At 43.4% G+C, this 26021-nt stretch overlaps 1 protein-coding gene across 6 annotated transcripts in view; it reads left to right on the plus strand.

The window, feature by feature from the left end:
- The window catches only part of LOC115648361 (melanocortin-2 receptor accessory protein 2-like), a 169402-nt gene that overhangs the window by 75849 nt on the left and 67532 nt on the right, over positions 1-26021 (plus strand). For 5 of the 6 annotated variants that reach the window (XM_030555854.1, XM_030555855.1, XM_030555856.1 and 2 more), the window contains 2 exons: positions 2226-2390; positions 3449-4918. In XM_030555854.1, the coding sequence (XP_030411714.1) occupies positions 2226-2390; positions 3449-3503 (220 nt within the window). In that variant the 3' untranslated portion in view covers positions 3504-4918. Of the gene's footprint in view, positions 1-2225; positions 2391-3448; positions 4919-26021 lie in introns of those variants that run through there. The other variant, XM_030555861.1, reaches the window with a different exon arrangement.

The following is a 26021-nucleotide window of genomic DNA, read 5'->3' on the forward strand; positions in this document are numbered from 1 at the left end:
AGGACTGGAAAAGCGCAAATATAGTGTCCATCTATGAAAAGGGAAATAAGAACAATCCGGGGAATTATAGACCAGTCAGCTTACCTTCTGTACCTGGAAAGATAATGGAGCAAATAATTAAGCAATCATTTTGCAGACACCTAGAAATAAGAAGTTAAGTCACATTCAGCATGGATTTGTCAAGAACAAATCATGTCAAACCAACCTAATAGATTTCTTTGACAGGGTAACAAGCCTTATGGGGGAAGCGGTTGATGTGGTATATCTTGACTTTAGTAAAGCTTTTGATACTGTATCACATAACCTTCTCATAAACAAAGTAGGGAAATACAGCCTAGATGGAGCTACTATAAGGTGGGTGCATAACTGGTTGGAAAACTGACCCCAAAAAGTAGGAATTATTGGTTCAGTCAAGTTGAAAGGGCATATCGAGTGGGGTCCTGCAGGGACCACTTCTGGGTCCAATTCTGTTCAATGTCTTCATCAATGATTTAGATAATGGCATAGTGAGTACACTTATGAAGTTTGCTGGCGATACCAAGCTGGGAGGGGTTGCAAGTGCTTTGGAGGATAGGATTAAAATTCAAAATGATCTGGACAAACTGGAGAGATGGTCTGAAGTAAATAGGATGAAATTCAATAAGGACAAATGCAAAGTGTTCCTTCCAAAGTGGAGCAATCAATTGCACCCATACAAAATGGGAAATGGCTGCCTAGGAAGAAGTACAGTGAAACGGGATCTGGGGGTCATAGTGGATCACAAACTAAATATGAATCAACAGTGTAACACTGTTGCCAAAAAAAGCAAACATCATTCTGAAATGTATATAGCAGGAGTGTTGTAAGCAAGACACAAGAAGTAATTCTTCTGCTCTAGTCCGCGCTGATTAGGCCTCAGCTGGAGTACAGGTAGTCCTTGACTTAACGACATTTGACTTATGACAAACAGCACTTACGACGTTTCTGAATTGACACCCTGATTCAACTTATGACAATTGGTTTCGACTTTATGACACTCAGTCCCGCCAAGGAGTGTATTGCTGTTCTGAGTTACAATGTTTCGACTTACGATGCAATTTTCAGGAACCAATTGTGACGCAAGTCCGAGGACTTATGTATTGTGTCCAGTTCTGTGCGCCACATTTCAGGAAAGATGTGGAAAAATTAGAAAAAGTCCAGAGAAGAACAGTAAACATGACCTATGAGGGAAGATTGAAAAAATTAAGTTTGTTGAGTCTGGAGAAGAGAAGACTGAGGGGGGACATGATAACAGTTGTCAAGTACATAGCAAGTTGTTACAAGGAGAATAGGATAAGAAGCAATGGGCTTAAATTGCAGCAAGGGCAGTTTAGGTTGGACATTAGGAAAAGCTTCCTAACTGTCAGGGTAGTTAAGCACTGGAATAAATTGCCAAGGGGGGTTGTGGAATCTCTGTGCTTTAAGATTTTTAAGAGCAGGTTAGACAAACACCTGTCAGGGATGGTCTAGCTAATACTTGGTCCTACTATGTGTGCAGGGGACTGGACTAGAAGACCTTCCATAGTTTAACTGACGTTTATTCATATTCTTAATTTTTATGTTAGAAAATGGTGAATGAAGCATTTCTTACTAGGTGATTCATTTTTTACTTGAGGTTTGTGTCAAGTTCTATTTGGATAGAAATTCAAAATCAATTAAAAATGCACAAGAACAGCATTGTAAAATTGTGTTTATTAATTAAAATATGCTGGATACATAAGGAAAAAGAGTTTATCAAAAATATTTCAAAAAATGTTTTGCATGCAAAATTAACCGATTTATTAAAGAAAAGAAGTATGGAACCGATTGTTTCTGGCCACTGTGTGGTTCAGGATTTAGAACTAGTAAAGCCCAGCTATAAATAAACACTATGTGTAAGAGGAAGTAGAAAATATCTTTTTCAGCTTCCAGTTGATTTCTCAACTTTGAATGAACTAGTCAGTCAACTGAACTAGTTGAATAAAGTAAAATGAAGAAAATATTCTTTCTATACCTGCAGGAGATTACTGCTGTCAAAAGATGGTTTAGCACTTCAACAAACTCTGGTTCCAGGTGCTAAGCCAGTAAATTCCACCAGTTCAGTGGTTTGACTTTCTTTAAAATTTGTCAGCAAACATATCTATGATTTTATCTACCCTGAGCTACATTGATAGTGCTAGAGATGTCTGTATGGAAGCAATATATTTACATTTCCTCCTCTTTTGCAGATTTGAGGTTCAATTTATTCTCTCAGAGCCAAAAAAAGAAGGGACTGGCAAACAGGGAAAAATATCTTCATCTCTCCTTTCTGAGTTTGTGAAAAGAAGCAAAAAAGACTCCAAAGTACTTATTTGTGTCTGCGGTCCAGCACCTTTCACAGAGCAAGGAATACAGTGAGTGTAAAAATAATTATTCCTGTGCCTGAGGTGAACTATATAATTTTACCCCCTTTTAGAATTTCTAAAATGATATTTTGAATTTTCCTTATAGGCGAGTGAAACCATTTTTGTAAATGTTTTTGTGTTTATTAAGCAATAGATAATTACAAAAGGATAGAATACAATCACAGGGAAAATCTTGTTTTTTAAACTAATGTTGCATACTATGTGCCATTCTTTTTTATGTTATATAGGTTACTAAAATGTTATGACCATATTATCTTAAAATTTACAGAAACATCCGTTCATGCAAATATTAACTACAGCCCAAGTTTCACCAAGTTGTTTAAGCTTTTACTCTTAGCAAAATATCACTTTCCAGTTATTTTTTGTAACTACATCACACGTTTTGATAGATCTAAGAAGGTGTTTAAGAATTTTGAAACTCATCACTTTTTCCAAATGGGATTATATCTCTGATGTACTGGGATTACTGAAAAGAGCTGTCTAAGTGATGCCAATTTCTGATAGTGTCAGCTGAGTCAGAACTGAATTTGAAGAAGTTGTTCTGTTAAAATCCTGTAGAAACATTAAAGTTTTCGGTGCATTTATATTCATTTTATAGCTGTACTAAAAATCTATGGAATATAAAAAAGAAAAGATGCAGAGAAAACAATCACATCCATCCTCAAATCAGTGGGCCAAATATCAACACTGGATATATCTGTTGAAGTCAGAGCAGTTTCATAGATCTAAAAATATTTAATCTGACCAATATATTTTATCTCTAATTTTTTTTTTTAAGATTTCAGTGGGAACTAAACCTGAGATACTTCAAAATATTACACATTCTCAAATAAATTGGTTAGTCTTTAAGGTGCCACAAGCACTCCTGTTCTTTGTATGGACATGGAGTTTGTTCTTAATGTATTTGCATACCCAGACTGATTTCAGTAGGTTATCTTCTGGAAAAAGAGAGACACTGTTGCTGAACTGCAAACTGTTTAGCTTTACTGTTCTGCAGTTCATATATCCTTACATGCAAAGTAACAAATTTGATTACTGACTTTCAGGTTTCTGCAGGATCTTGGATATTCCAAAGAAGAGGTCCATAGTTTTACTGCATAGAACAATACGAGGATATGACTGTTTAATTCATCAATCTTCTTTATTTACATTCATAAATAAGTTTAAATTCTTAAAAAGAAAAATATTTTGTATGCATTAAAATTTGACTCTTGGTATCAAAATATTTCTTGAACGGTATATGCATTTGGGGTAAAGGAATTTTATACTGTTTTCTTGCTTTTATATTTTTGCTAATACTTACAGTTCAGCTAGGATATTAATTTATTGCAGAGGCAAGTAAATATGAACAGTGCATATTAGATATTTAATTTTGTTAGCCTAGAACTCTTTCCTCATAGCTCTGATTTATTACCATCCTAAGTGCTGATTATATAGATTTTTACTTGAAACACTTTTCTTTACTGTAAAATGTCTTAGCAATACTGTCTGAATTTATATATTGCACTGTTAACTCAGGTAAATGATCACCTACACTATGTTCTTATTGGTATCATGAAACGGTGTTTTATTTTTAAGTGATCAAAACATGTTCTTGTCCTTGTACATAATATTGATAAATAAGGTGCTCATATGTATGGCAAACTGTGAGTAAAGATGCACTAAGTAATAAAAAGGTAAATAAAATGCACACGGTGAGTGGTGTATCACTGTCATAAATGATGAAATGGAAGACAGATGGGAAGGATGATCCGGTGGGCAGGGCACTAGCCTAGGATTTGGAGACCTGGGTCCAAGTTCATGCTGCACCATGGACTTCCTGTGTGACCTTAGGCAAGGCATTTAGCCACAGTTCCTCATTTCTGAAATGAGTATAATAGCACTTCTTTGCTTCACCACTGGTGTGAGGATAAATACATTTGATTGTAAGATGCTCAGGTACTACAGTGATGAGGGAATATATAAGTACCTTAGATTATGACATAGATTGCAATACGTTAGATTGTTTGGGTCTGTGCCTCTGTTCTCCAGTTATTCAAGGTTAAGTATTGGGTCATATGACCATAATTTACTACAGAGTGATATTTTGAAGAGACAGCAGAGATAATCAGCAAAACTATTTACTTTTGCCTGGTTTTAGGATTATATGGAATCCCAGCTATTGCAAGTAATGTTGTCCATATACAAGCTTCTCTTGTGGCTTTTAATATTGTTGACATGCTACTTTACAAATCTGAATGGGTATATCTGTTCTGCTTCAAAATCCTTGTTAACACCAGGCTTGCAATGGAAGCATCCTTGATTCAGCACACATAAAAGGAGCATTAGGGTGACAGTGATGAGTTTGCCTTGATGGCCTGTTTTGCTTAGCAATAACACAGCAAGGCCTACTGAAGAAAAAATATAGTAGCTGAAACAGTCAGGCGCTTGCCTGGTTGCTGACTCTATGACCTTGCTAGATAAGACAGTGCTTGCAGAGTCTGGGAAAAATGCTTGCAGACACTGTTCTGTATGGAGTGAGATGGGCAGTTCTCTGTTGTATGGCATGCTACAATAAAGAATTTGATAGTGAGATTCTTGCTGGTCGTTGCCTGTCTCTGCGGTCGGACAACGAAACCTGCGCCATCTGGGATAAGAGAGATCCCCGACAAATTTGGCGACTCCGTGTGGGACTCGTCCGACTCTCCGGCAGGGGAGTCCGTCTCCAAATGCAACGCAGTGTGCATCCTTCGATTGAGAGGAGCCTTGCCTAGGAGTCGGATCTCACGTCGGCAATAAGGCATTGTCTCATGAACCACCCTGAGCCCGTTTAAATCCAGCAACATCCACCTGCCCTTTGAGCAGGAGTCCCGGGAACTAGGTAAGTGAGCGCTCGGTACAGGAAGTGGGACAAGGTGGCAGTAAATGCCTGGGGGACGCCCCGTTATCTCTCATTCTGAGAGATTGGAAGGATATATCTGGGACAGCCGGATTGTCCAAGGCTAAAATGAGAAATGTGTCGGATCGAATGGCCGTCATTTACCTTTCATTTGTCCCCGACTAGAGACTGGCCGGAGTGTGGAACCTTTTCCACAGATAGGATGAACTCCTTAAGAGGTGTTTTGGTTGATCTTAGGCCGAGACAAATGGATTATTTGTTTGTGTGGTATAATTATAAACCCACGGAGGGACGGGTAGCTTTTGAAGCTGTTTGTATGGAGAGCTCTTGTAAAAATCCCCCACCATATGCCCCAGAGTCACACCGGGAGGAGGATGACTTTGTTCTTGTTCGTCCCCCTGTCTGGCGGAGTGCAAGGATTCAAGAACAGCAGGCTAGGGACAGTTCAGGGACAGAGGAGAATCAGGGAAGGTCTCAGGGTGATGTTGCCTTGTCCTCAGAGGGATCAGGCAGCCTCGTTCCCTCTGTGCAGCCTTCAGCCAGCCTTTTGCAAACTTGGCCAGAGGCTACTTCTCAAACACTCCCAATATTACAGCAGCCCTCATTCTCGCCCTTGTGGACCCCCCTCCAGGTCACTTAACCCCGTGAGGGAGGATGTTTCTGAGACACCCCTGATATTACAAACCCCGTTGAGAATTTATCCTGCTCCACTGGTTGCTGGGGGACATCCAATGGTTTTTACCCATACTCAATTTGCAACTTCAGATTTGTTTAACTGGCAGCACACTATGCCTTGGCTATGAGACAATCCTGAGGCAGTGGAAAGAATGTTCCACGCAATCTTTTCCACTCATGTGCCCACTTGGACAGATGTAAATCAGTTATTAGACACTCTCCTGACAGAAGATGAAAGACAAAAAGTAAAAGAAAAATCTGCAACTCATTTGAATGCACCTTGGCCAATTGATGACCCTAAGTGGGATCCCAACAATTCAACTCGCAAGACAAGTTTAAATAATTTTTTAAAAACTGTTTTGAAAGGCATTTGGGATGCAGGGGAAGCTACTCCAAATGGAGTAAGGTGACTGCTTGTGTTCAGCGTCCAGATGAGCATCCCTCTGACTCTTGTGCTCGACTCATTTGTGAAGTTAGAAAGCATGGGAATTTGGATCCTGAAACTGATCATGGAAAGGATATACTTAAACTGGTTTTCATGTCACAATGTGCAGAGGATATTGCTGAGAGATTTAGAGAGCATCCAGATGGTATGCAAGGGAAAAGTTTTCCTGAGGTAGTTAGCATTGCTACTAGAGTGTTTAATGGAAAAGAGGAGAAGAAAAAAAAGAGAAAAGAAAGGAAAAGCAGAAGGATATAGAGGAGCAAGTGTCACTGTTGGCAGTAGCAATGACTGGGGGAAGGGGAAGAGGTCATGGATGGAACAGAGATGGATGGAATGGAAGGAGAAGAGGAGGAGCAGCAAGAGGCAGAGGACGTGGAAAAGGAATTTGAAGTGGGGGTTGTCATTATTGTGGGGCAGAAGGACATTGGAAGAGAGAGTGCCCAGTGCGCCCTAAGAAGGAGTATAAGCTAGAGGCAGCAGGGCAGTTCGCAGAGAACAGCGACTGAAGGGAGGCGCCGTTCCCCTGGAGTCCTGATTTATGAGGCTGGACTTGTGCAATTTAAATGTGATGTCCTGTTCCCTGTGATTTCTCTTAAAATAGGGAACGAGACTTTTGAACTGTTAGTGGATACCGGTGCTACTAATTCAGCTGTTCCCGAGGGAGCGGCCCCAAAAGGAAACACTGAAAAATGTGTGATAGGAGTTATTGGAAAGACAGAACGATGTTTTATGACCAGCGAATGCATGGCCACTTTAGACCCTTTAAATATTCAGCATTCCTTTTTGCTTATGAATGGAATAGTAAACTTGCTTGGGCAAGATTTGCTGTGTAAATTGCATGCTCAAATTTTTTGTAATCCGGATGGCATCATTCTAAGGTTCCCATTAGAAAAGGCATATTTGTTAGCAGGGCTGGAAATTCAAGGATCTGGTAAAAACCTCCCTGTGCGAGTGCAAAATGAAGTTAACTCTGTAGTGTGGGGAGGAAAACATGCAGTGGGACTAGTGAAGTCAGCTCCCTTTTTAAATCCAACAGTGAAAAGTGACAAGCCTTCTCCTGTCCAGAGATGATACCCTTTGAAACCTGAAGCTGTTCAGGGGCTAGGGCCATTCATACAGGATTTAAAGGAGAAGGGAATTCTGGTGCCAGGCGTCTCTCCTTGCAGTACCCCTATTCTGGCTATTAAGAAGCCTCAGCCTGGGTCAGATGAAAAACCAGTGTATCGAATGGTTCAGGACTCAAGACTGATTAATCAGTATGTGATCCCAGAACACCCTGTAGAGCCAAACCCTAGCACTATACTGGCAATGGTGCCGCCAGACACAAAATGGTTTACTTGTCTAGATCTGGCAGGTGCTTTTTTTCTCTGTACCAATTGCTCCAGATAAACAGTACCTTTTTGCATTCACTTGGGGAATACCAGGTGCAGCCGGGCAAAGGGGGAGAAACAGGAAATTCCAACCCCAGGGCAACTTACATGGACTAGAATGCCCCAAGGGTATGTGGAGGCACCAGGAGTGTTTGCTGGAATTTTAGAAGATTTAAAAGATGTCCAGTTACCCCGTGGCTCTACTTTGGTAACTTATGTTGATGATATCTTAGTGGCATCAGAAACACAGGAAGATAAAGAAATTGATTCCATCTATCTACTTAATCAGTTGACAATGAAGGGACACAAAATCAGCCCCATAAAACTGCAGTGTACAAAACAAGAGGTGAAATATTTGGGTTGTACTTTAGGGCCTGGAATTCGTTGCATAGACCCCTAGAGGGTAAAAGCAATTTTAGATATTGCTTTTCCCACAACAAAACGAGAAATGAGAGGCTTTATTGGAATGATTGGATTTTGTTGTTCATGGATAGTGGCTGCAGGTGAATTATTAAAGCCGTTATGTGAGTTAACTAAAGAAGGGGCAGAGGAGCCTTTACATCCAAATGCTGAGCAGTTAAGAGCCTTTAGAGCACTCAAGGAGTCCCTTGTTCAGGCCCCCGCACTAGGGCTCCCTAATTATAACAAACCTTTTGACTTGTATGTATATGAATCTAAAGGAGTGGCACCTGGAGTGTTAATGGAATCATTTGGAGGTGCTCCTCAACCTAGTGCTTATTTGTCAGGACAATTAGACCCTGTAGCTCAGGGGTCGGCAACCTTTCAGAAGTGGTGTGCCGAGTCTTCATTTATTCACTCTAAATTTAAGTTTTCGTGTGCCAGTCATACATTTTAATGTTTTTTAGAGGGTCTCTCTCTACAAGTCTATATGTTATATAACTAAACTAGTGTTGTATTGTAAAATAAACAAGGTTTTCAAAATATTTAAGAAGCTTCATTTAAAATTTAAATTAAAATGTTGATCTTACGCCGCCAGCCCCTCAGTCCGCTGCTGGTCTGGGGTTCTGTTCACCTAGGCTGGCAGTGGGCTGAGTGGGACCTGCGGCTGGGACCCCAGCTGGGAAGGGTCTGGCAACCAGAACCCCAGACTGGCAACGAGCTATGTGGGGCTAGCAGCCAGGACCCCAGACTGACAGCAGCTCAGCCCACTGCCACTCAGGGGTTCCATCCGCTGGCTCCTGCCAGCCAGCATCCCGGCTGCCGGACCTGCTCAGCCCGCTGCCGGTCTAGGGTCCCAGCCCTGGCCACATACAGTGGGTACCTACCTTCTCCCTGGTTCTGGCCCATTCTCTTCCTCTCTCTGCACTGAGCTGAGGGTGGAAGTGCAGTGAGCACAGGGCTAGGGGTGAAGGAGCAGGGTGGGGTTGGGGTGTAGGGTCTGGCCAGGAGCTAGAATGAGGGAGGGGGCTCAGGGTTGGGGCAGGAGGTTTGGAGTGGGGCGCTTACCTGGGCAGCTCCCATTTGGTGTGAGGGATGCAGGTGGGAATGTGAGTGGGGGTACAGGAGCTCCTATTTGGTGCTCAGGGTGGGGGTGGGGATGGGGATGTGCGGTGTGCATGGGATGTGGGAGGTGCAAGAGTCAGGGCAGATGGCTGGGGGCATGTGAGGGGGTGCAGGTGTCAGGGTAGGGGTGCTGGGTATGTATGGAGGTGCCAGAGTCAGGGCTGGGGTCATGGGGGGGTGAAAGAGTCAAAGGGCTGGGTGGTACAGGGCTCAGGGCTATGTGTGTGTGGGGGAGGGGTCAGGGCAGAGGGGGCTGGGTGATTGCCCCCCCCTCGAACCCGCAACCCCCCGCTCCTTGTCCCAACTACCCCCTCCTGGGACCCCACCCCCTATCTAAGCCTCCCTGCCCCTTGTCCCCTGACTGCCCCCCTAGGAACCTACCCCCTATCTGTTCCCTGACTGCTCCAACCCTTATCCACACCCCCGCACCCAGACAGAACCCCCTGGACTCCTATGCCTATCTAACCACTCCCTGCCCCCTGACAGGACCCCCGGAACTCTGGACCCATAAACTGCCCCCGCTCCCTGCCTATCCCAACCCAACCCACACCCCTGCCTCCTGACAGCTCCCCCCAGAACTCTCAACTCATCCAAGCCCCCCAGGTCCTTGTCCCCTGACCACCCCCTCCAGAGACCCTCCCATCCTAACTGCCCCCTGGGACCCTCCTTGCTCCCTGTCCCTTGACTGCCCTGATCCTTATCCACCACCATCCCCTAACAGACCCCAGGACTCCCATGCCCCATCCAGCCCTCCTGCTCCCTAACTACCCCCTCCAGAGACCCCCGCCCCTAACCACCCCCGGGATCCCACCCCCCCAACCCACCCTGCTCCCTGTCTCCTGACTGCCCCCAACCCTTATCCAAACCCCCCCCCCAGCCCCGAACTCCTTACCATGAGGCTCCCCGCTCATCCGGAGTTTTGTTGCTGCTGCATGCGCGCAGCCCCTCCCCACTCCGCCCCGTCTCTCAGAGCATTGTGCGCGCAGCAGCAGGGCCCCGGGATGAGCGAGGAGCTGTTTTCCCTCCCCACGGAGCCAAACGCTGCCCCGCGGGAGCGCGCAACCCCGGCCCCCAGAGCTCTGCGCGCGTGGCGGCAGGGCTCCGGGGGAAGGGGCCGGTGGCTTACTGCGCTCGGCTCGGCGCTCCAGCCATGGAGCGCGGACCCTTCAGCTTGCCGCGTTGGCAGGATTTTTAATGGCACACTGGAGTCCTGGCAGGCTCCAGCGTGCCATTAAAAATCGGCTCGCGTGCCATCGGTTGCTGACCCCTGCTGTAGCTCAAGGCCATCCAGGCTAAGAAATGTTGCAGCAGCTGCTCTCATTTTGGAAAAAGCTCAAGAAATAGTACTAGGACACAGCCTTACGGTGCATACGCCTCATGCTATGGTTAGCCTGTTTAAATTCACAACAGCATAAGCATCTGACTAACCAATGATTGTCAAAATATGAAATTGCTCTCTCAATGACTCATGGGGTAACCCTCAAACGATGTGTCACGTTAAACCCAGCTTCTTTGTTGCCCCAGGAGGGAAGTAATGGATATGTGCATGATTGTTTGCAGGTTTTGGACTTAATTTCTACCCCTCACCCTGACCTTACTGATGTTCCCCTCCAAGACCCTGAAATGGAGTTGTTTGTGGATGGATCTGCCTTTGTCCGAGAGGGAATCAGACACTCTGGATATGCAGTTACTGACAGCAAGACTGTATTAATAGGGAAAGCTCCTTCACCTGGGGTCAGTGCCCAAGCAGCAGAATTGAAAGCCCTGACTGCAACCTGCCTCTATGCTAAAGGGAAGAGGGTCAATATTTATACGGATTCAAAATTTGCTTTTGGGGTGTGCCACGCCACAGGTGCAGTTTGGAAGGAACGAGGTTTCATTACCTCGTCTGGAGCTCAGATTGCCCATGGAAAGGAAATTGCTGAACTGCGTCAAGCCATTCAGGCTCCTAGGGAGATTGCGGTGAGACACTGCAAAGCTCATACCAGGCAGACTGATCCAGTCGCAATGGGAAATCGCTTGGCTGACAGGGCGGCCAAGGCAGTAGCCTTACAACGGGCCCAATTGGACCTGATCTCTCCCTTAGCTCAATGGCAATTACAAGTTTCAGATACTGAAAAGGCAACATGGGAAAAGTGGGGTGCAAAACTTAATTTGGTGGGACTCTGGGAATGTGATGATCGTCCTATCAAGCTATCAGCGTGAGGTACTACAAAGGTTCCCAGTAACACCCATCTAGGAGCAAATAAAATGGTTCAAATAGTTCTTAGGCAGTTTGTATCCCCTGGATTAAGTGAAATGGCTGGAAGAGTAGTGGAAAGTTGTATTCTTTGTCAGCAATGTAATCCTAAGGGAACAAGCCAACAGGCCCCACCTGGTTGGCGCAGATGGGCTCATAGGCCCATGCAGCACATTCAAATTGATTTTACTGATTTACCTTCTTCAGAAGGAAAGAAACATCTGTTAGTGATCGTGGATCAACTTTCAGGATGGGTAGAGGCCTTTCTCACTGTCCAAGCCACTGCCAAAGCAGTTTGCAAGGTGCTTCTTAATGAGATCATGCCAAGATTTGGCCCTCCTGAAAAGACTGATTCTGACCAGGGAATGCATTTTACAGCAAAAATTTGCAAGGAACTCATTTCGGCAGTTGGGACAAAATGGGTTTTTCATGCTCCCTGGCACCCTCAGAGTTCAGGCCAGGTGGAGCGTATGATGGAACTCTAAAGACCACCTTAACTAAGCAGTGTAAGGAATTTAAGATGAAATGGACTAAAGTTCTTCCTTTGGCTTTGTACATTGTCCAGACTACCCTGAATTCTAGGACTAAGCTAGCGCCCTTTGAGATACTTTTTGGACAGGTACCACCTTCCTTTACTACTTTGGTTTCAATGCCTAGTGACACTGATCTGACTTGTGAAACAGAAGCTTATGTAAAAGCATTGCAGCAGCATTTAACAACATTACAACTGTACTCAGCACAGTCTCAATCTTTACCATTGTGGGAAGCTGTTCATTCTATTTCACCAGGTGACCCGGTGTGGATCAAAACTTACCGAAAGACTCCACTTCAACCTCAGTGGCTAGGACTGTTCAAGACTATCCTGGTGAACCCTACTGCTGTTCGGGTCAAGGAACTTTCTACTTGGATTCATCATATCAAACGGAGCCTCGCTAGGGAGCCCGACCTGGTAAAGGGTTCCCCAGAAGTAGATGGCATTGGACTTCGAGGGAGCCACGCATGTTCACCCCACCGCGAACCGGGTGAGCCAGAAGCAGACAGCCTCTCTGCCGAGGACAAATGGACTGCTACCCCTTTGGGCGATCTGAGGTTAAAACTCAAGAAGTAGTATACTGGTGCCCATTCTCCAAGGAATGGCAGCGAATAGTCGCCTGGGGAGTTGGTGGACTCATTTGTGTATTGTTTGTTGTTTTTCTTTTGTGGTGGTTGGATTAACTAGGGGGATATGAACATAATGTCTTTATTTGCTTTGCTCATGAAATGAAAGCCCGTATGCCAGCACTGAATAACATTTCGTGTTGGGTATGCTCCTTAATGCCAGTAGATAGTCACTGAGGTCTTCCCATGATCCCCATACCTCTTAGCACTATGAATATAACATGGAATCCTTCATGGAAGGACTTCTCAGGCATGCAAAACCTAACCTGGGCAGGTTCAGGAATCCAGATTAATAGATACCTTACGGTGTGGAAGCGGCCTGGTGAGTGGTGTTTCCTGGGTTCAGGAAATGTGCCTGTAGGAGTTAGCAATTGTAAAGCCTATTTTAATGGAACCTGTTTTGGTGAAAGATGGGGAACGGTTGTACTCTTGTGCAAGGTTTACCCCAACCTGGAATGTCCTGGTATGTTTTCCCTGATAACTTTTGCTGCTTGTTTAATCAGTTGGTATGGATAAACCTCATGTGTTTACCAAAATACGTTGCATTGTAGCACCAAATCTATCGCACACTAATTGCACTGCATTGCTGGAGTATTCAAAGATCATTTATATATGCTGCATAAAAAAAATTCTTTTAATTCTTCGGGAACTGAGTACTCTGTGTGTCAGTGTACTGATAATGCTACTAATAGTTTTCACGGTCTCTCTGCCTGGACTGGATGGTATTACAAACCCCAATATACTGCATCTTTTATATCTAATCCCTTGTTTGGAGTCTATTGGGTGTGTGGAGAAAAGGCTTATTTAAGCTGGCCTAGCTCCTGGAAGGGGTCATGCTATTTGGCCTGGTTAGAACCCCCTGTCCTATATCGAGATCACCTTCCTTCTGGACGTTTAAGAAATGTGTGAGGTGCCAAAGAGGATGTTGACTGGTCTCGACCCCTTACCTGGAAAGCACTTAATGATTGGACAGGAACCTGTGCAGCCTTTTTCTTTGCGTGTGGAGGTGCCACTTACCATATAGGGCAAGGTATAATGAGATTACAAGGAGTGTTAGAAATAATGGCTAATACCACTGGCGAGGTCCTCATTGATCTGACTACCGAGCAAAAACGGTTTAGGCAAATGGTTCTTCAAAATAGAATGGCCCTTGTCATTCTGTTAGCCTCACAAGGAGGGACATGTGCCTTAATAGGACAAGAATGTTGTGTGTATATTCCTGATGTTTATAATGCCACATGGGAGAGGGCAAAACATCTTGAAAAAATTGCAAGGAATCATGGAGGAAAGTGACCAAGCGGGAACTCCTGGTGGAGTGATTTACTTAGCTGGTTGCCTGATGTAGGTGGATGGCTGCATAATTTGCTTAAAAGCGCTGTTATTTTTATGTGTGGGTTACTACTGCTTTATGTAAATATAAAATGTGGGTGCTGTGTAACTGCTTGACTATGTAGAACAGCCCATAGGGTCAGGCGACCTTATCATGTAATGTAAGTTGTGTTCCTCGAGTCCCCTTCGTGGGTTCTCTAGGAACAAAGTGGGGAATTGATGAGTTTGCCTTGATGGCCTGTTTTGCTTAGCAGTAACAAAGCAAGGCCTACTGAAGAAAAAATATAGCAGCTGAAACAGTCAAGCGCTTGCCTGGTTGCTGACTATATGACCTTGCTAGATAAGACAGTGCTTGCAGAGTCTGGGAAAAATGCTTACAGACATCCCCGACAAATTTGGTTCCCACAGCCTTACTGGGGATTGCAGGTCCAAGTAAGATGTAGCGAAGGGTAGTTGGAGGAGGACTAGTGAGTATAATTGCTCAGTTTTGGAAGAATGGGGCCTTGCTGGTGTTACTTCCCAGAGGCCCCTTCCAACATCTGACTGTCTTTAGACAGACGAAATAAAATATTAACTTTTAATTTGTGAAAATAGAGGTGATTTTGATAATTTGTAAATAATTTGTCAGAATACCTGGCACCTGTAGATGTCTGTATTTCTATGTCCTCAGCATTGCTAATGCCACCCCCTCAGAACTCAGACTACTTCTTTGAGGAGTGTCCCTGTGGGTGCTCCACTTTAGGTGTCTTGGCGCCCTGTGCTTCTAGTCAGAGACTTGTGGTAGCAGTGCCCCGGTTGGCCGTGCATGTGCAGTAGCCATCTCACGCCGCTCCGAGTGGCTACCCTGCATGCGCAGCCAACCACCACCCCAGTTCCTTCTCTACCACCTTTGGTTTCAGTTCAAAGGACAGCAGCACCATTATCTACTCTGTGACAAAGTTCTGTCCTTGACTCCATGGGTCCTGTATTTCCTGGTGGATTTTTGCTAGCCTCAGAGGCTCACTGTGACCCGCCACGTAGCCTTTCTCTCTCTAGAGGCAAGGGTCACAGCTTACTGTGCCATTTTCATCATAAGCCAACAACGGAGGTGAGGAGAAGCAATCCTCCCTCGCACAGTCTCCATTGTCTCCCAGTCTCAGTGATTAATCAGGGAGGGGATGGGGGAGCCTGGGCCCGCCCTCTACTCCGGGCTCTAGCCCAGGGACCCCTAAATTAGCAACTATGGTAGCTGACTTTTTGGAAATAGGACGTGTACAATTCTCTGGGCCACTTCCCCACAGCAACCCCCACTCAATATCGCCTTCACCGTTACCTCAGGGCCTCCTTCCTTGCACCTGATATGGATTTGTGCTTCATTCCTCCAACAGCATAGCTCCTGACACCTCACTGACTAACTGGGAGGCTTTTAACTAATTCCAGCCAGCCCTCGATTGGCTTCAGGTGTCCCAATCAGTCTAGCTATCTCACTGCCTTCTGGAAGGATCTTAATTGGCCCCAGGTGTCTTGATTAACCTGGCACAACTGTCATTTGGTTACCATGGTACCAGGGATTTGTTTAGCCTGGGGCTAAGATACCTGTTCCTCACTACTTTATTGTAACTGTCTGGCCTTGCCCCATCACAACTCTCATATTCCTTTAATCTCTGCCTTTTTCTCAGTTAATTTTCCTCATTGTTTACCTCTCTGTTCATTTTCTTTTTTTCCCCATATTTAAAAAAACAAACAAACCTTTTCCCCTTTTTCTCCCTGCCTCAAGCGAGCAGTCGCTGGAGAGGCATTAGACTGGGACTATTCACATTCTTTAGTCAGCTAGCCTCTCGGACATGCCTGGCTCTCCAGGTTTCAAGCGCTGTCTGACCTGCAGACTCTCAATACAAGTGACAGACGGCCACTTGCATTGCATCCGTTGCCTGGGGGGGAGACAAATGTTCCCCCAAAGTGTCCCTACTGCAAGAATCTCACAGCGCAGACAAGGAAGGCCAGAGACCTCCAATTAAAACTTTTAATGATGGAGAGATCCCTCCAACCCACCTGTGACTCCAAGTCCAGGGTACCTCCTCACCAGTCCTCACTCTGCTTCGGAGTTTTGGCTTGATCCTCTGGTGTAGAGAAGGAACTGAGTGGTGGTGGGCTGCGTACATGGGGTAGCCGCTCAGAGCGGCCAATCAGGGCACTGCTACCACAAGTCTCCAACTAGAAGTGCAGGGCATCAAGACACCTAAAGTGGAGCGCCCACAGGGGCAACCATCTTGAAGAACCTCAGTTACTACACAAAGTGTAGTCTGACGAAGTGAGTATTCACCCACGAAATCTTATGCTCCAATACATCTCTTAGTCTGTAAGGTGCCACAGGTCTCTTTGTTGCTTTTTACACAAGATGAGTAACCTTCTCTTGTCTATCTCCTAACTCAGCCAGAAATTAGCCTGTCATTGAAAAGTCTTTTCACTTGACTCTGCCAGAAAGATAAGATTAACATCCTCTTTATACTGTCATTTGTCCTTACATAAATAACCTATAGTTATTTCTGACTATTTTCCTTACACATGTACTCTCTTCTCAGAATTGAGTCAGCCATCTTCTGCCACTGCACAGTGTTTGGATCTTAGTGCTCTTAGGGAACCATCCTTGTCAGCTTCCCAAGTGGAAGTTTGGTGCCTGGACCCCAAAATACTTAAGACTTCATTAGAATCCCTCGTATCAGGCTGACTGTCTCCTTCCCATAACTTCAGATTCAGGGCTTCCTCTCCCCATTTTCTGGGCTTGTAGCATATCAGTTCAATAACAAAGGCCCAGATCTTCGTCTGCCTAAATACCTTTGAGGATCTGGACCAAAATTCTTACAAATTTGGAGGAGGAAGCAGGACCGTAATGAAACAGTTAGTTAATGTAAGTTGATATTGTTGTGACACTGAAACAAGAAGCAGATAAAAGAATGTGAGTATGTATACTACCTGACACTAAGGTGACTACCCGGACAGTCCTGAAATGCAGAGTTCAAGTCCCGGTCTTCGTCGGAATGAGTCTGGGACAGCATTTATCCTGGATTCCCTGCAGCACTGTTCTGCACCTGCCTGAGCCTCGGGTGATGCCAGCCTCTTCCCAGTGTGGGGCAGTGGGCTGAAGTGGGCCATAGCTCCTTGCCATAAGGTTCTGCCCCTTGCTTCTCTCCCCGCACAAAGCCTCGCCGTCTGCCCAGGCAATAAGCTGGAGCCAGGCAGTAGTAAGAGCTGCCCCAGAAGCCCAGGACATTGTGGGGAGCCCCAGACCCTCCAATTGCCCTAGACGGTGCACTGTAGAGGGCAGAGACCAGGCAAGGGGCTGCTTTCAGGCACTCCATCCCCCAGCGCAAGGCAGGTGGAGTGTCTGGGATTTCCCACAGCCTTCTGAGCTCTCCGAGCAGCTTTTACCACAGCTTGGCTCCAGCTTCCAGCCTGGCTAGGGGGAGAAACCTTGAGGAAAAAGGAGGGGCAGGGGCAGGGCTCCTGCATATGTCCCATTTTTGCCTTTTGAAAAGGTCACCCTACCTGACACACAGGTGACATGGCTTTTCCTGAGCTGCAATTCTGATCTCCAAGGATGTTTACCAAGACCTATAACAATGTACAACAAGAATTTAACATACCATTATTTGTCAGAGAGAGTTGCTTTTTATTTATCTTAATGTCCAAGAAGGCACAGAGTTCTCATCCTGTACAATAATAAACTAATATTCCATAACCTCAGCAGAACTAGTTAAGATATATTTTCATTTTTACAGAGAGCAGCCTTTTGATGTTCTCCACAGTGCTGAATAAATGTAATAAAATTCAGAAGTATTGTGGTATAAGTGAGCAACAAATAGGTATTAACATTGTCACAACTGTTTGACCTATATAGCAGTGCTGTATAGAGAATTCAATATGTAGAGTGGCAGAAATATTATAAATTAAGCCTGACTCACCAACTGCCGCTAGTGTCCATTGCATGTAGGAATTAATATGAGCTTTCTAATCAAGTACATTTGTACAAATTTTTGCAAGACAAATGAGGCTCCCATTTGAGCTCTCTCTCCTTATGTTGCACCTCCAGTCTTACCCAGACTATTAATTGTTGTCTGTCTAGTTCTCTGTAATCATAAAGTTTTATTACCACTTGATCACTTCATCCATTTTAAAGAGACTTCTCTATAACCCCTTTGATTTACCAGCATTGCTGCTTTGTTTGAGGTCAGTGGGCACAATATCTGCAAAATGGCTTCTGCCGGTTTATGAACAATTCCAGAGAATTCCTCTTACTCTTCAAATTGTTAGGTAAGTCTCTCTAGAATTAACGTTCTATTCTTGAATAGATAGGGGATGAAACTTGCTGATTCTTTCTCAGCAGTGTGTGCTGGTGAGAATCTGTAGTTCAGTGTTACGCAGATTCCATTACTTAATGACTGCACCACATCCACATAGGTACAGAGATAACACACCTGTACCATTTCCTTAGTGATTCTCATTTGTATTCATTTAATAAGCTATTTGCATATAATTAAGGCTATATTGAGTCAATCTTTTTGCAGAAGCATACAGCTGCTTTTGTAGCTATCTCTTATGACTCTTCCTTTAGCATAATAAGTGCACATGACAAGGAATTTGCACTATTCAGTTATTGAACAAAATGTATTGTAAATGAGTGTATTTGTGTCTAATTGAGTCATGGTGTGTTTTCCCCATCATTTCCTTTACATGTGATTAAAATAATGTGTGGCATAATTATAAATTGGATAAGAACATGAGATTTTGATTAATTTTCTTCAGGATTTCCAGGGGAAGTACTTGATTAAGGTAAAGAGGATAATTGCATTGGCTGAGATGAAGTATGAAAGAGATATTTGAACTAGCATATTTATTTCTTTTAATGGAGCCACTTGCCTATCTGTGTTGGTGTATGCAAATAGATTGAAGAGATTAATAGAAGGTGGAGATGTATGCTTTAGAGAACATCTAGAAATTATAATTGCTAATTGATACATGCACTGCTCTATATAAAATAACCAGACATTTGTGTAAATAATGTTATATGTATAAGAAATTACAAACAGTTGGTAAAAGGAAAAGTTTATACAAAACCAAAATTCTAGTGTATCTGGATGAAAGGGCTTTGCTTACCTAAAAATATTTGAAGGGATTTATCAGAGAGATTAGAGGTGAGTGCTGACAACTATAAAGTCACACAAATATTAGGATGAACTAAATGGTTTTCTCCATCTGTCATCCTGAAAATGCAGAGATTTCCTGTATAATATACTATATTCTTTATATTATATGTAAACAAAAAGAGGGAGAGGGGATGCTTATGAGAGTCCAGTGCATTACAAGTATGTGTAAAAGAGTGAAATCAGATAGCTGGATATTGTGACTGACTATGTGGAAATGTTCTCTAACAGTGAGCTCTGTTGATGAAGTGTTTACCCTGGATAAGTAGTGAAAGAGCTATTGCCTGAATCTTTTAAAAACCTAAACTGGTCATTGCAATGCAGATAATGGGACAAGCTGAACTAATACATCTTTTCTATTCTCAGGTTCTGTGATAAAGAATTCTAACTTATGATTCATCACAAATCCAGTGAGTTCAAATTAAAAGTCAAAGGAGCAAATAACACTTGGGCAGCAAATGGCCATTTTGCTTCCTAATTATGCTCTAATGATTCAACTTTGCTGTTTTGGTTTTTTTGCACTGGGCATGACCTGCAATTAGATGAGCAGCAAAGCATAAGCAGCAATACCTTTTGGGGTATATAAATGTTTCATCTGGCACTTACTTGTTAAACATGAAGCAAACACCTTTTTGAACAGGGTGATGGATGGGTATTACCTATCTTTGTTGCATGATTGCTTTTTCCATTCTTAACAAATGTTTTGAGAGGAAATAAGATTTGATACTGTACACCAATATAATAGCATAATAAACAAAAGGAACAAACATTAAAAAGTTTAAATATCCAAAGGCTCAGAGCTTTGGCAGTATTATTACAGGATGCTGGGAGAATTTTAGAGTAAAAAATTTCATTGCTACTATCATAATGACACTATAAATTCATGGTACATCCACCCCTTAAATACCACGTGCAATTCTGGTCACTCCCATCTAAAAAAAGATATATTAGAATTGGAAAAGGCAAAAAGAAGAGCAGCAAAAATGATTAGGGGTATAGAATATCTTCCATGCAAGGAGAGATTAAAAGAACTAGGACTGTTTAACTTAGAAAAGAGACAACTGGGGGGAGGGGATATGATAGAAGTCTAAAAATCAAGAATGGTGTCAAGAAATTGAATAGGGAAGTGTTATTTACCCCTTCATGTAAGAAGAACCAGGGGGTCACCAAATGAAATTAATAGGCACCACGTTTAAAACTAATACAAGAAAATACTTCACACAGTGCACAGTCAACCTGTGAAACTCGTTGCCAAGGGATGTTGTGAAGGCCAAAATTATAACTGGGTTCGAAAAATAATTAGATAAGTTCATGGAGGATAAGTTCATCAATGGCTATAGTCAAGATGATCAGGGACGCAGCCCAATGCTCTGGGTGTCCCTAAACCTCTGATTGCCAGAAACTGGAACCGGACAATAGGGGATGGATCACTAGATAATTGCCTTTTTCTGTTCATTCCCTCTGAAGCAATTCCAACTGGCCACTGCCAGAAGACAGGATACTAAGCTAGATGGATCATTGGTCTGACCCTTTATGGTCGTTCTTATGTCCATTAGCTCGGTGTAGCTAACCTAATTTAAGGTCCTTCTATTGTGGATAGTCTGATTATTTTAGTCTTACTTTATCCCATATTATCCAGAAATTGTATCCATAAATATCTTTGATATGTCTACACTGCAGCTGGGATTGTGCTTCCCAGTGCATGTAGACACACATGCTAGCTGTGCTTCAGCTAGTGTGCTAAAAATAGCAGTGTGGCCACAGCAACACAGGTGTTTGCTTGGGCTAGCCACCTGAGTATGTACTCGGGATCAGGTGTGATTGAACTCAAGTACTTGAGTTTTTGCTGGCTGTCTCAAATATTTTTTTTCTGAATTTGCAAAATTCTGTATAACTGCTTCTTAACAGTATAAGGATTGTAAATGGTTTTCAGCAAGAGAGAGTAACAGTAATAGTAATGCATGGTTACTGATCTCAAGGGTCATAACCCTGGGACTTAATCAAGGAAGGAGCTGTGCACACTTGTGAAGTTAAAAGCACTGCCAACTGCTGTTGAAGTAGCAAAGAATCCTGTGGCACCTGATAGACTAACAGACGTTTTGGAGCATGAGCTTTCGTGGGTGAATACGAAAGCTTGCACGTACATGCATCTGACGAAGTGGGTATTCACCCATGAAAGCTCATGCTCCAAAACATCTGTTAGTCTATCAGGTGCTACAGGATTCTTTGCTACTTTTACAGATCCAGACTAACACGGCTACCCCTCTAATAACTGCTGTTGAAGTCATTTGAAAGTGGTGGTGCTCATTTCACAGGAATGCCCAGCACTTTGCACCCCAGAGGGAAAAGGAAGGGTCTTACTGTGTTAGGTGGAGCCAGCCTATGGATTTTATCACCACATTTTGCCACCTTTCCTCAAATGCCCCTAACCCAGATGAATTTCTGGGCAGGTAGGTACATAGCCACTGCTATTTTGAATGATGCCAATGTGTACATATGAAATTCTGTGTGCACCTCCAAATCTTCCACTATACCTTTTGCTTTGGTTTGTGAGGCAACAATAATTTATCTCCATTTTACATATGGACAGATGGAGCTATTGACTTGTCCAAGATCACACAATACATCTATGGAGAGCCAAGAGTAGAAAACAAATTGTCTCACCCCGTTCCCTTCACCACCACCCGTCATTTAACTTCTTGACCATATGTCCTCAATGTCTAGTTTCCATGTTTAGTTGATAATTGAAAACCTTTTAGAGCACAAACCAATATGAGCACAAACTAGCCACCCTAGTACATGCCATCAGTGTTTCAGTGTCCTAGCTGAAGTCCAGATCTGCTCAATCCTTTAACCAAAGCTAGTATTCCCAGTCCTTTCCTCCAGGGGACCACATGTATTTTTAATATAATTTCTCCTCCTTCTATCGCCTCTCCCCCCTGCTCTTTCCTTCTTACTAGCACAATTTTGGATTTAACAAGCTCAAGATTCAACACAAGCTTAGGTGTTTGGTTCCCATGGAGACAGTTTGTCATCCCACACAAACTGGAAGCTGGGTTGCTGTGGCAACATAGATAAGAACTCCATTTAGGGTCATTAGAATTGTCAAATCAATGCTAAACAAAGGCTTATTTTGTCCTGTGGCTTGTCTCCATCATGGGGCCAATGGTGGCTGCTTCAGAAAAAGGTGTAGAGGTGTCCATAGCGCAAATAACTGCAGTATGTTAAAATTGCAGAAAAATTTAGTTTATGTATTAAAGCAAAAGTGATAATAGAGATAAAATGAAGTTTTACAGGCTTTCCTCCATATTTAGTCTTCTGTTCCCAATGAGAAGTCTACATATGTTTATGGTGAGTGATGACAGTCTGCCAAGTGTTATACCAGAGACAGAAGGCATGGCCTAACTCAGGAAACTCTTTAAAGTGTACTGGAAGACCAGAGATCAGTTCAGTCAGAGTGAATTAAAATAAAGTTTTACTCCCTTGGGGTGGGGGACACACCCACACCGCTCTGGGATGAGAAGGGGTTAAGATACTCCACTGATTACAACTAAGAGGAAACAGCCTCACCCTGCATAAATTGCCTGGCTGCCAAACTTGAAAAGGAGGCTCTCCAATAACTACGGCAGAACTGGAAATGAAAGGAAGAGTATGGTTAGAACAGGAGAATTACAGAAACAATTTCCATATGGGAGTAGAAGAAACCTTGGGCTGATCCCCTGAGTTCCAATACCCAATATCTCTTACTGCAAGACTATCCTTGCTGTCAGTACGCTCCCCATAGGGCAACATCTTATAACTACTGTGAAAGTGCAGCTTGTCAAGAGCACGCCAGCTCACTTAAAGTGGTGTTCAGCACACAAAGCCTGTTACACTCATATTCGTTGGTCTTCACTGAGTGAAGTTTAAGGTATTCATTTCAACCTGTAAGGCCTAAATGGCTTGGGTCTGGCTACTTCAGGAGGAGAGTTAAGTCGGTGGGAGAGCATGAGGGGGGATTTTAGGAGAGATTGGAAGGTCTTGTTTTCAGGTATTGGTGCAATTAAGGGTGGGTATAAAGGAAGCATTTGTTTTGGGTGAGTCCAATAAATAAGGGTTTGTTTTAACAAATTGCATACATAGGCACCTTTTCTGCATTCTGGGCCCTTTAAAGAAATCTGAATAAGTAATACTGTAAATAATAGGACAATAAAGCATGTGTTTCAGCATCAAATTAGTTAGGCAAAAGAAAGCCAAAGGTCAAACAGTGCCTATTTAAAAACAGAATAAAGCACAGAATCACCAGTTTTCTGAAGAAACTCTCATCTCCAGTGAACGACGAAGATATCACCTGAATAAGGACAAATAATTGTCTTGTCTTTGTGACGATAAATTGATCTTTAATAGAGGCTTAAGCTGTTCTTATGAAAACACTAAAAACTAGACTCATACTAATGCTGATGTCAACCACAGGGATGCAGAAGAATCCAGTATAGTACCTCTTCATCTGGCCAGACATACTGAGTTACAAGCCAAAAAATGGAAATGGAGGTCATATGAAATGATCTGGCCATAAAAAATATTCATGGCTTAAGAGATTAAATGAAAGATAAACTGTTGCAATTGTTAATGTACTTTCATGGTTCTGAGGGATTTTTAGCTCCCTTTCTGGGCGTGTTAACATAAAGGGTTAGATCCTCAACTTGTGTAAATTCTCATAGCTCTGTTGAATTCAGGGAAGGTAGTTATGCCAATTTGCACCAGCTGATGACTTGGGGTAATACATTTTTATCCTTTACCTTAGCTTTGGAGACCAGCTCAGGCCACTTGTATTATAAAAAGCTGCAGGAAGCAGGTTATTATGGGGCTTTTGTTGACTATTGTGTAACTTATGCAGAGGAAAGGTAAATCAATCTGTTTATCAATTCTATGCTAAAAAATTCCTCTCTCTGACTTAAACTATTTGCACAGACCATGAATTCCTATCCTTGCAAGAGACTACAGCTGGATATTCTATAGGAACCTTTCCAAATACTAAAAGTGGAAATTATAACAGGATTCACTATCCTTCTCTTCTTAGGAATCTGGTACCAGTCTTTATTGTAAATCAATTATACTCACATACAATTAATAATTTCAAATTCCTTTTTATGAATAACGCTTCCAAGGTAAACTATTACAGCACAGGAGTTACAGTGCACCCTTACTGGACTAACATCACTCACTAGAGATTTGTTATTTTTTCCTTTAAAATGGAGAATATAACACAGAACCTAAGCCTGCAAAATATATATTTATTTATAATATCTTACAAAATCAATATAGGGATTAATTTGGGACTCCTGACAATTGGAGATCTGCTTTCACATAGTCTGATCCTGGGTATTATACTGACATTTCAGTAAAACATTCAGTTATACTACATAACCAGCTGTTTTAGCATCCACATTGTTGAGCAAATTCAAAACTTCAGATAAGAAAGGAAAAAACACTTACTTACTTACTGCAGCTGTTAAGCGCTCACACACGCTCTGGTTCAATGACATAGTACACCTCTTGAAGATCTTAGGCCTCCAGTTTGCATTTGTTCCTTTATGGTATTTTCCAAGTCTCAATCCCACTGACTCTGTAAAATTATAGGAAACTGTATTGAGATCCAACCCACACATCAGTCGCGGTTACCCCTGACAGCTTTATCTTGTCCCTGCAGGGCTGGATTAGATCTGAGCCCTGCTCTCTCTAGAATTCTCTACTGACTGGCCAGAAGCTGACAGCTTCTGATGTGGAGGGGTGTGCGTGTGTGTATGTGCAGGAATGTCTGTCCTTAATGAAGCCTTCCACACCAGCTTAAAAACAACTATTGAGTAGAGTAACAACTTCCTGCACACCCTCTGGTGTGCAAAGAAGTAGTTGCTATTTCAGCAGTCACTCAAGGCTGCCATCTTGTCTGAGAGGAAGTAGAAACAGCAGCTGTATTTACAGCAATAAGGCCAGGTCTACACTATAAACTTAATCTGTTTAACTACGTCGTTCAGGGGTCTGAAACATCCACACCCCTGAGCAATGCAGTTATACCGATCTACCCCCAGAGTAGACAGTGCTATGCTGATGGGATAGCTTCTCCTGTTGATGTAGCTACCGCCTCTTGCAGAGGTGGATTAACTACCCTGATGGGGGAAGCTCTCCCATCGGTGTAGTAGCATCTTCACTAAAGCACTACAGTAGCTCTTCTGCCCCAGTATAGCTGTACTTTTTTAAGTTTAGACCTGCCCTAAGTGTTTTTGGATGATGTCATGGGGTACAACAATCACTGCTGGACTGGCTTCTCCTCCTGGTCTCTGGGGATTAGCTCAAGGATGACGCTCCCCCGTCTGCAATTTGAACCCCCTAACTCTGCCTCTGCTTCCGCTGATAGTCTCTCCAGGAACGGCCATGTCCTCTTCATGACTCAGCCCTCTGGCTGTGTCACCTTCTGTGTTTCCCCTTTCCTGGGGTCAGTACCTCATAGTCCATTCATCCAGCCACTTCCCTCAAATGCCCTCCCATCCACGGTTTGCACCCTGTCACTTTGCTACTCAGTTGTAACAGCCAGCTAGGAGCTTCCTCTTGCTCCCCGGGTCCCTGCCAGCAACTGCTCTGTGCATGGTGCTAGCACCTCTTTGACCTGAGAGGAACCCAGTGCTTATCCCTGGAGCCACAGGCCGCAAATGCCTGACTGGCCCTGCAGCTCCTTTTACATGAGCCCTGCTGAGCCCAAATTGATGCCTCTCTCTGATTGGTTGTGGCCAGCGCAGCTGCTCTAGGCCACTCGGAGAATTCATCTTTATTGCTCCCTCCTGGGG

The sequence above is a fragment of the Gopherus evgoodei genome, chromosome 3, assembly GCF_007399415.2.
Source record: "Gopherus evgoodei ecotype Sinaloan lineage chromosome 3, rGopEvg1_v1.p, whole genome shotgun sequence".
Classification (NCBI taxonomy): domain Eukaryota; kingdom Metazoa; phylum Chordata; order Testudines; family Testudinidae; genus Gopherus; species Gopherus evgoodei.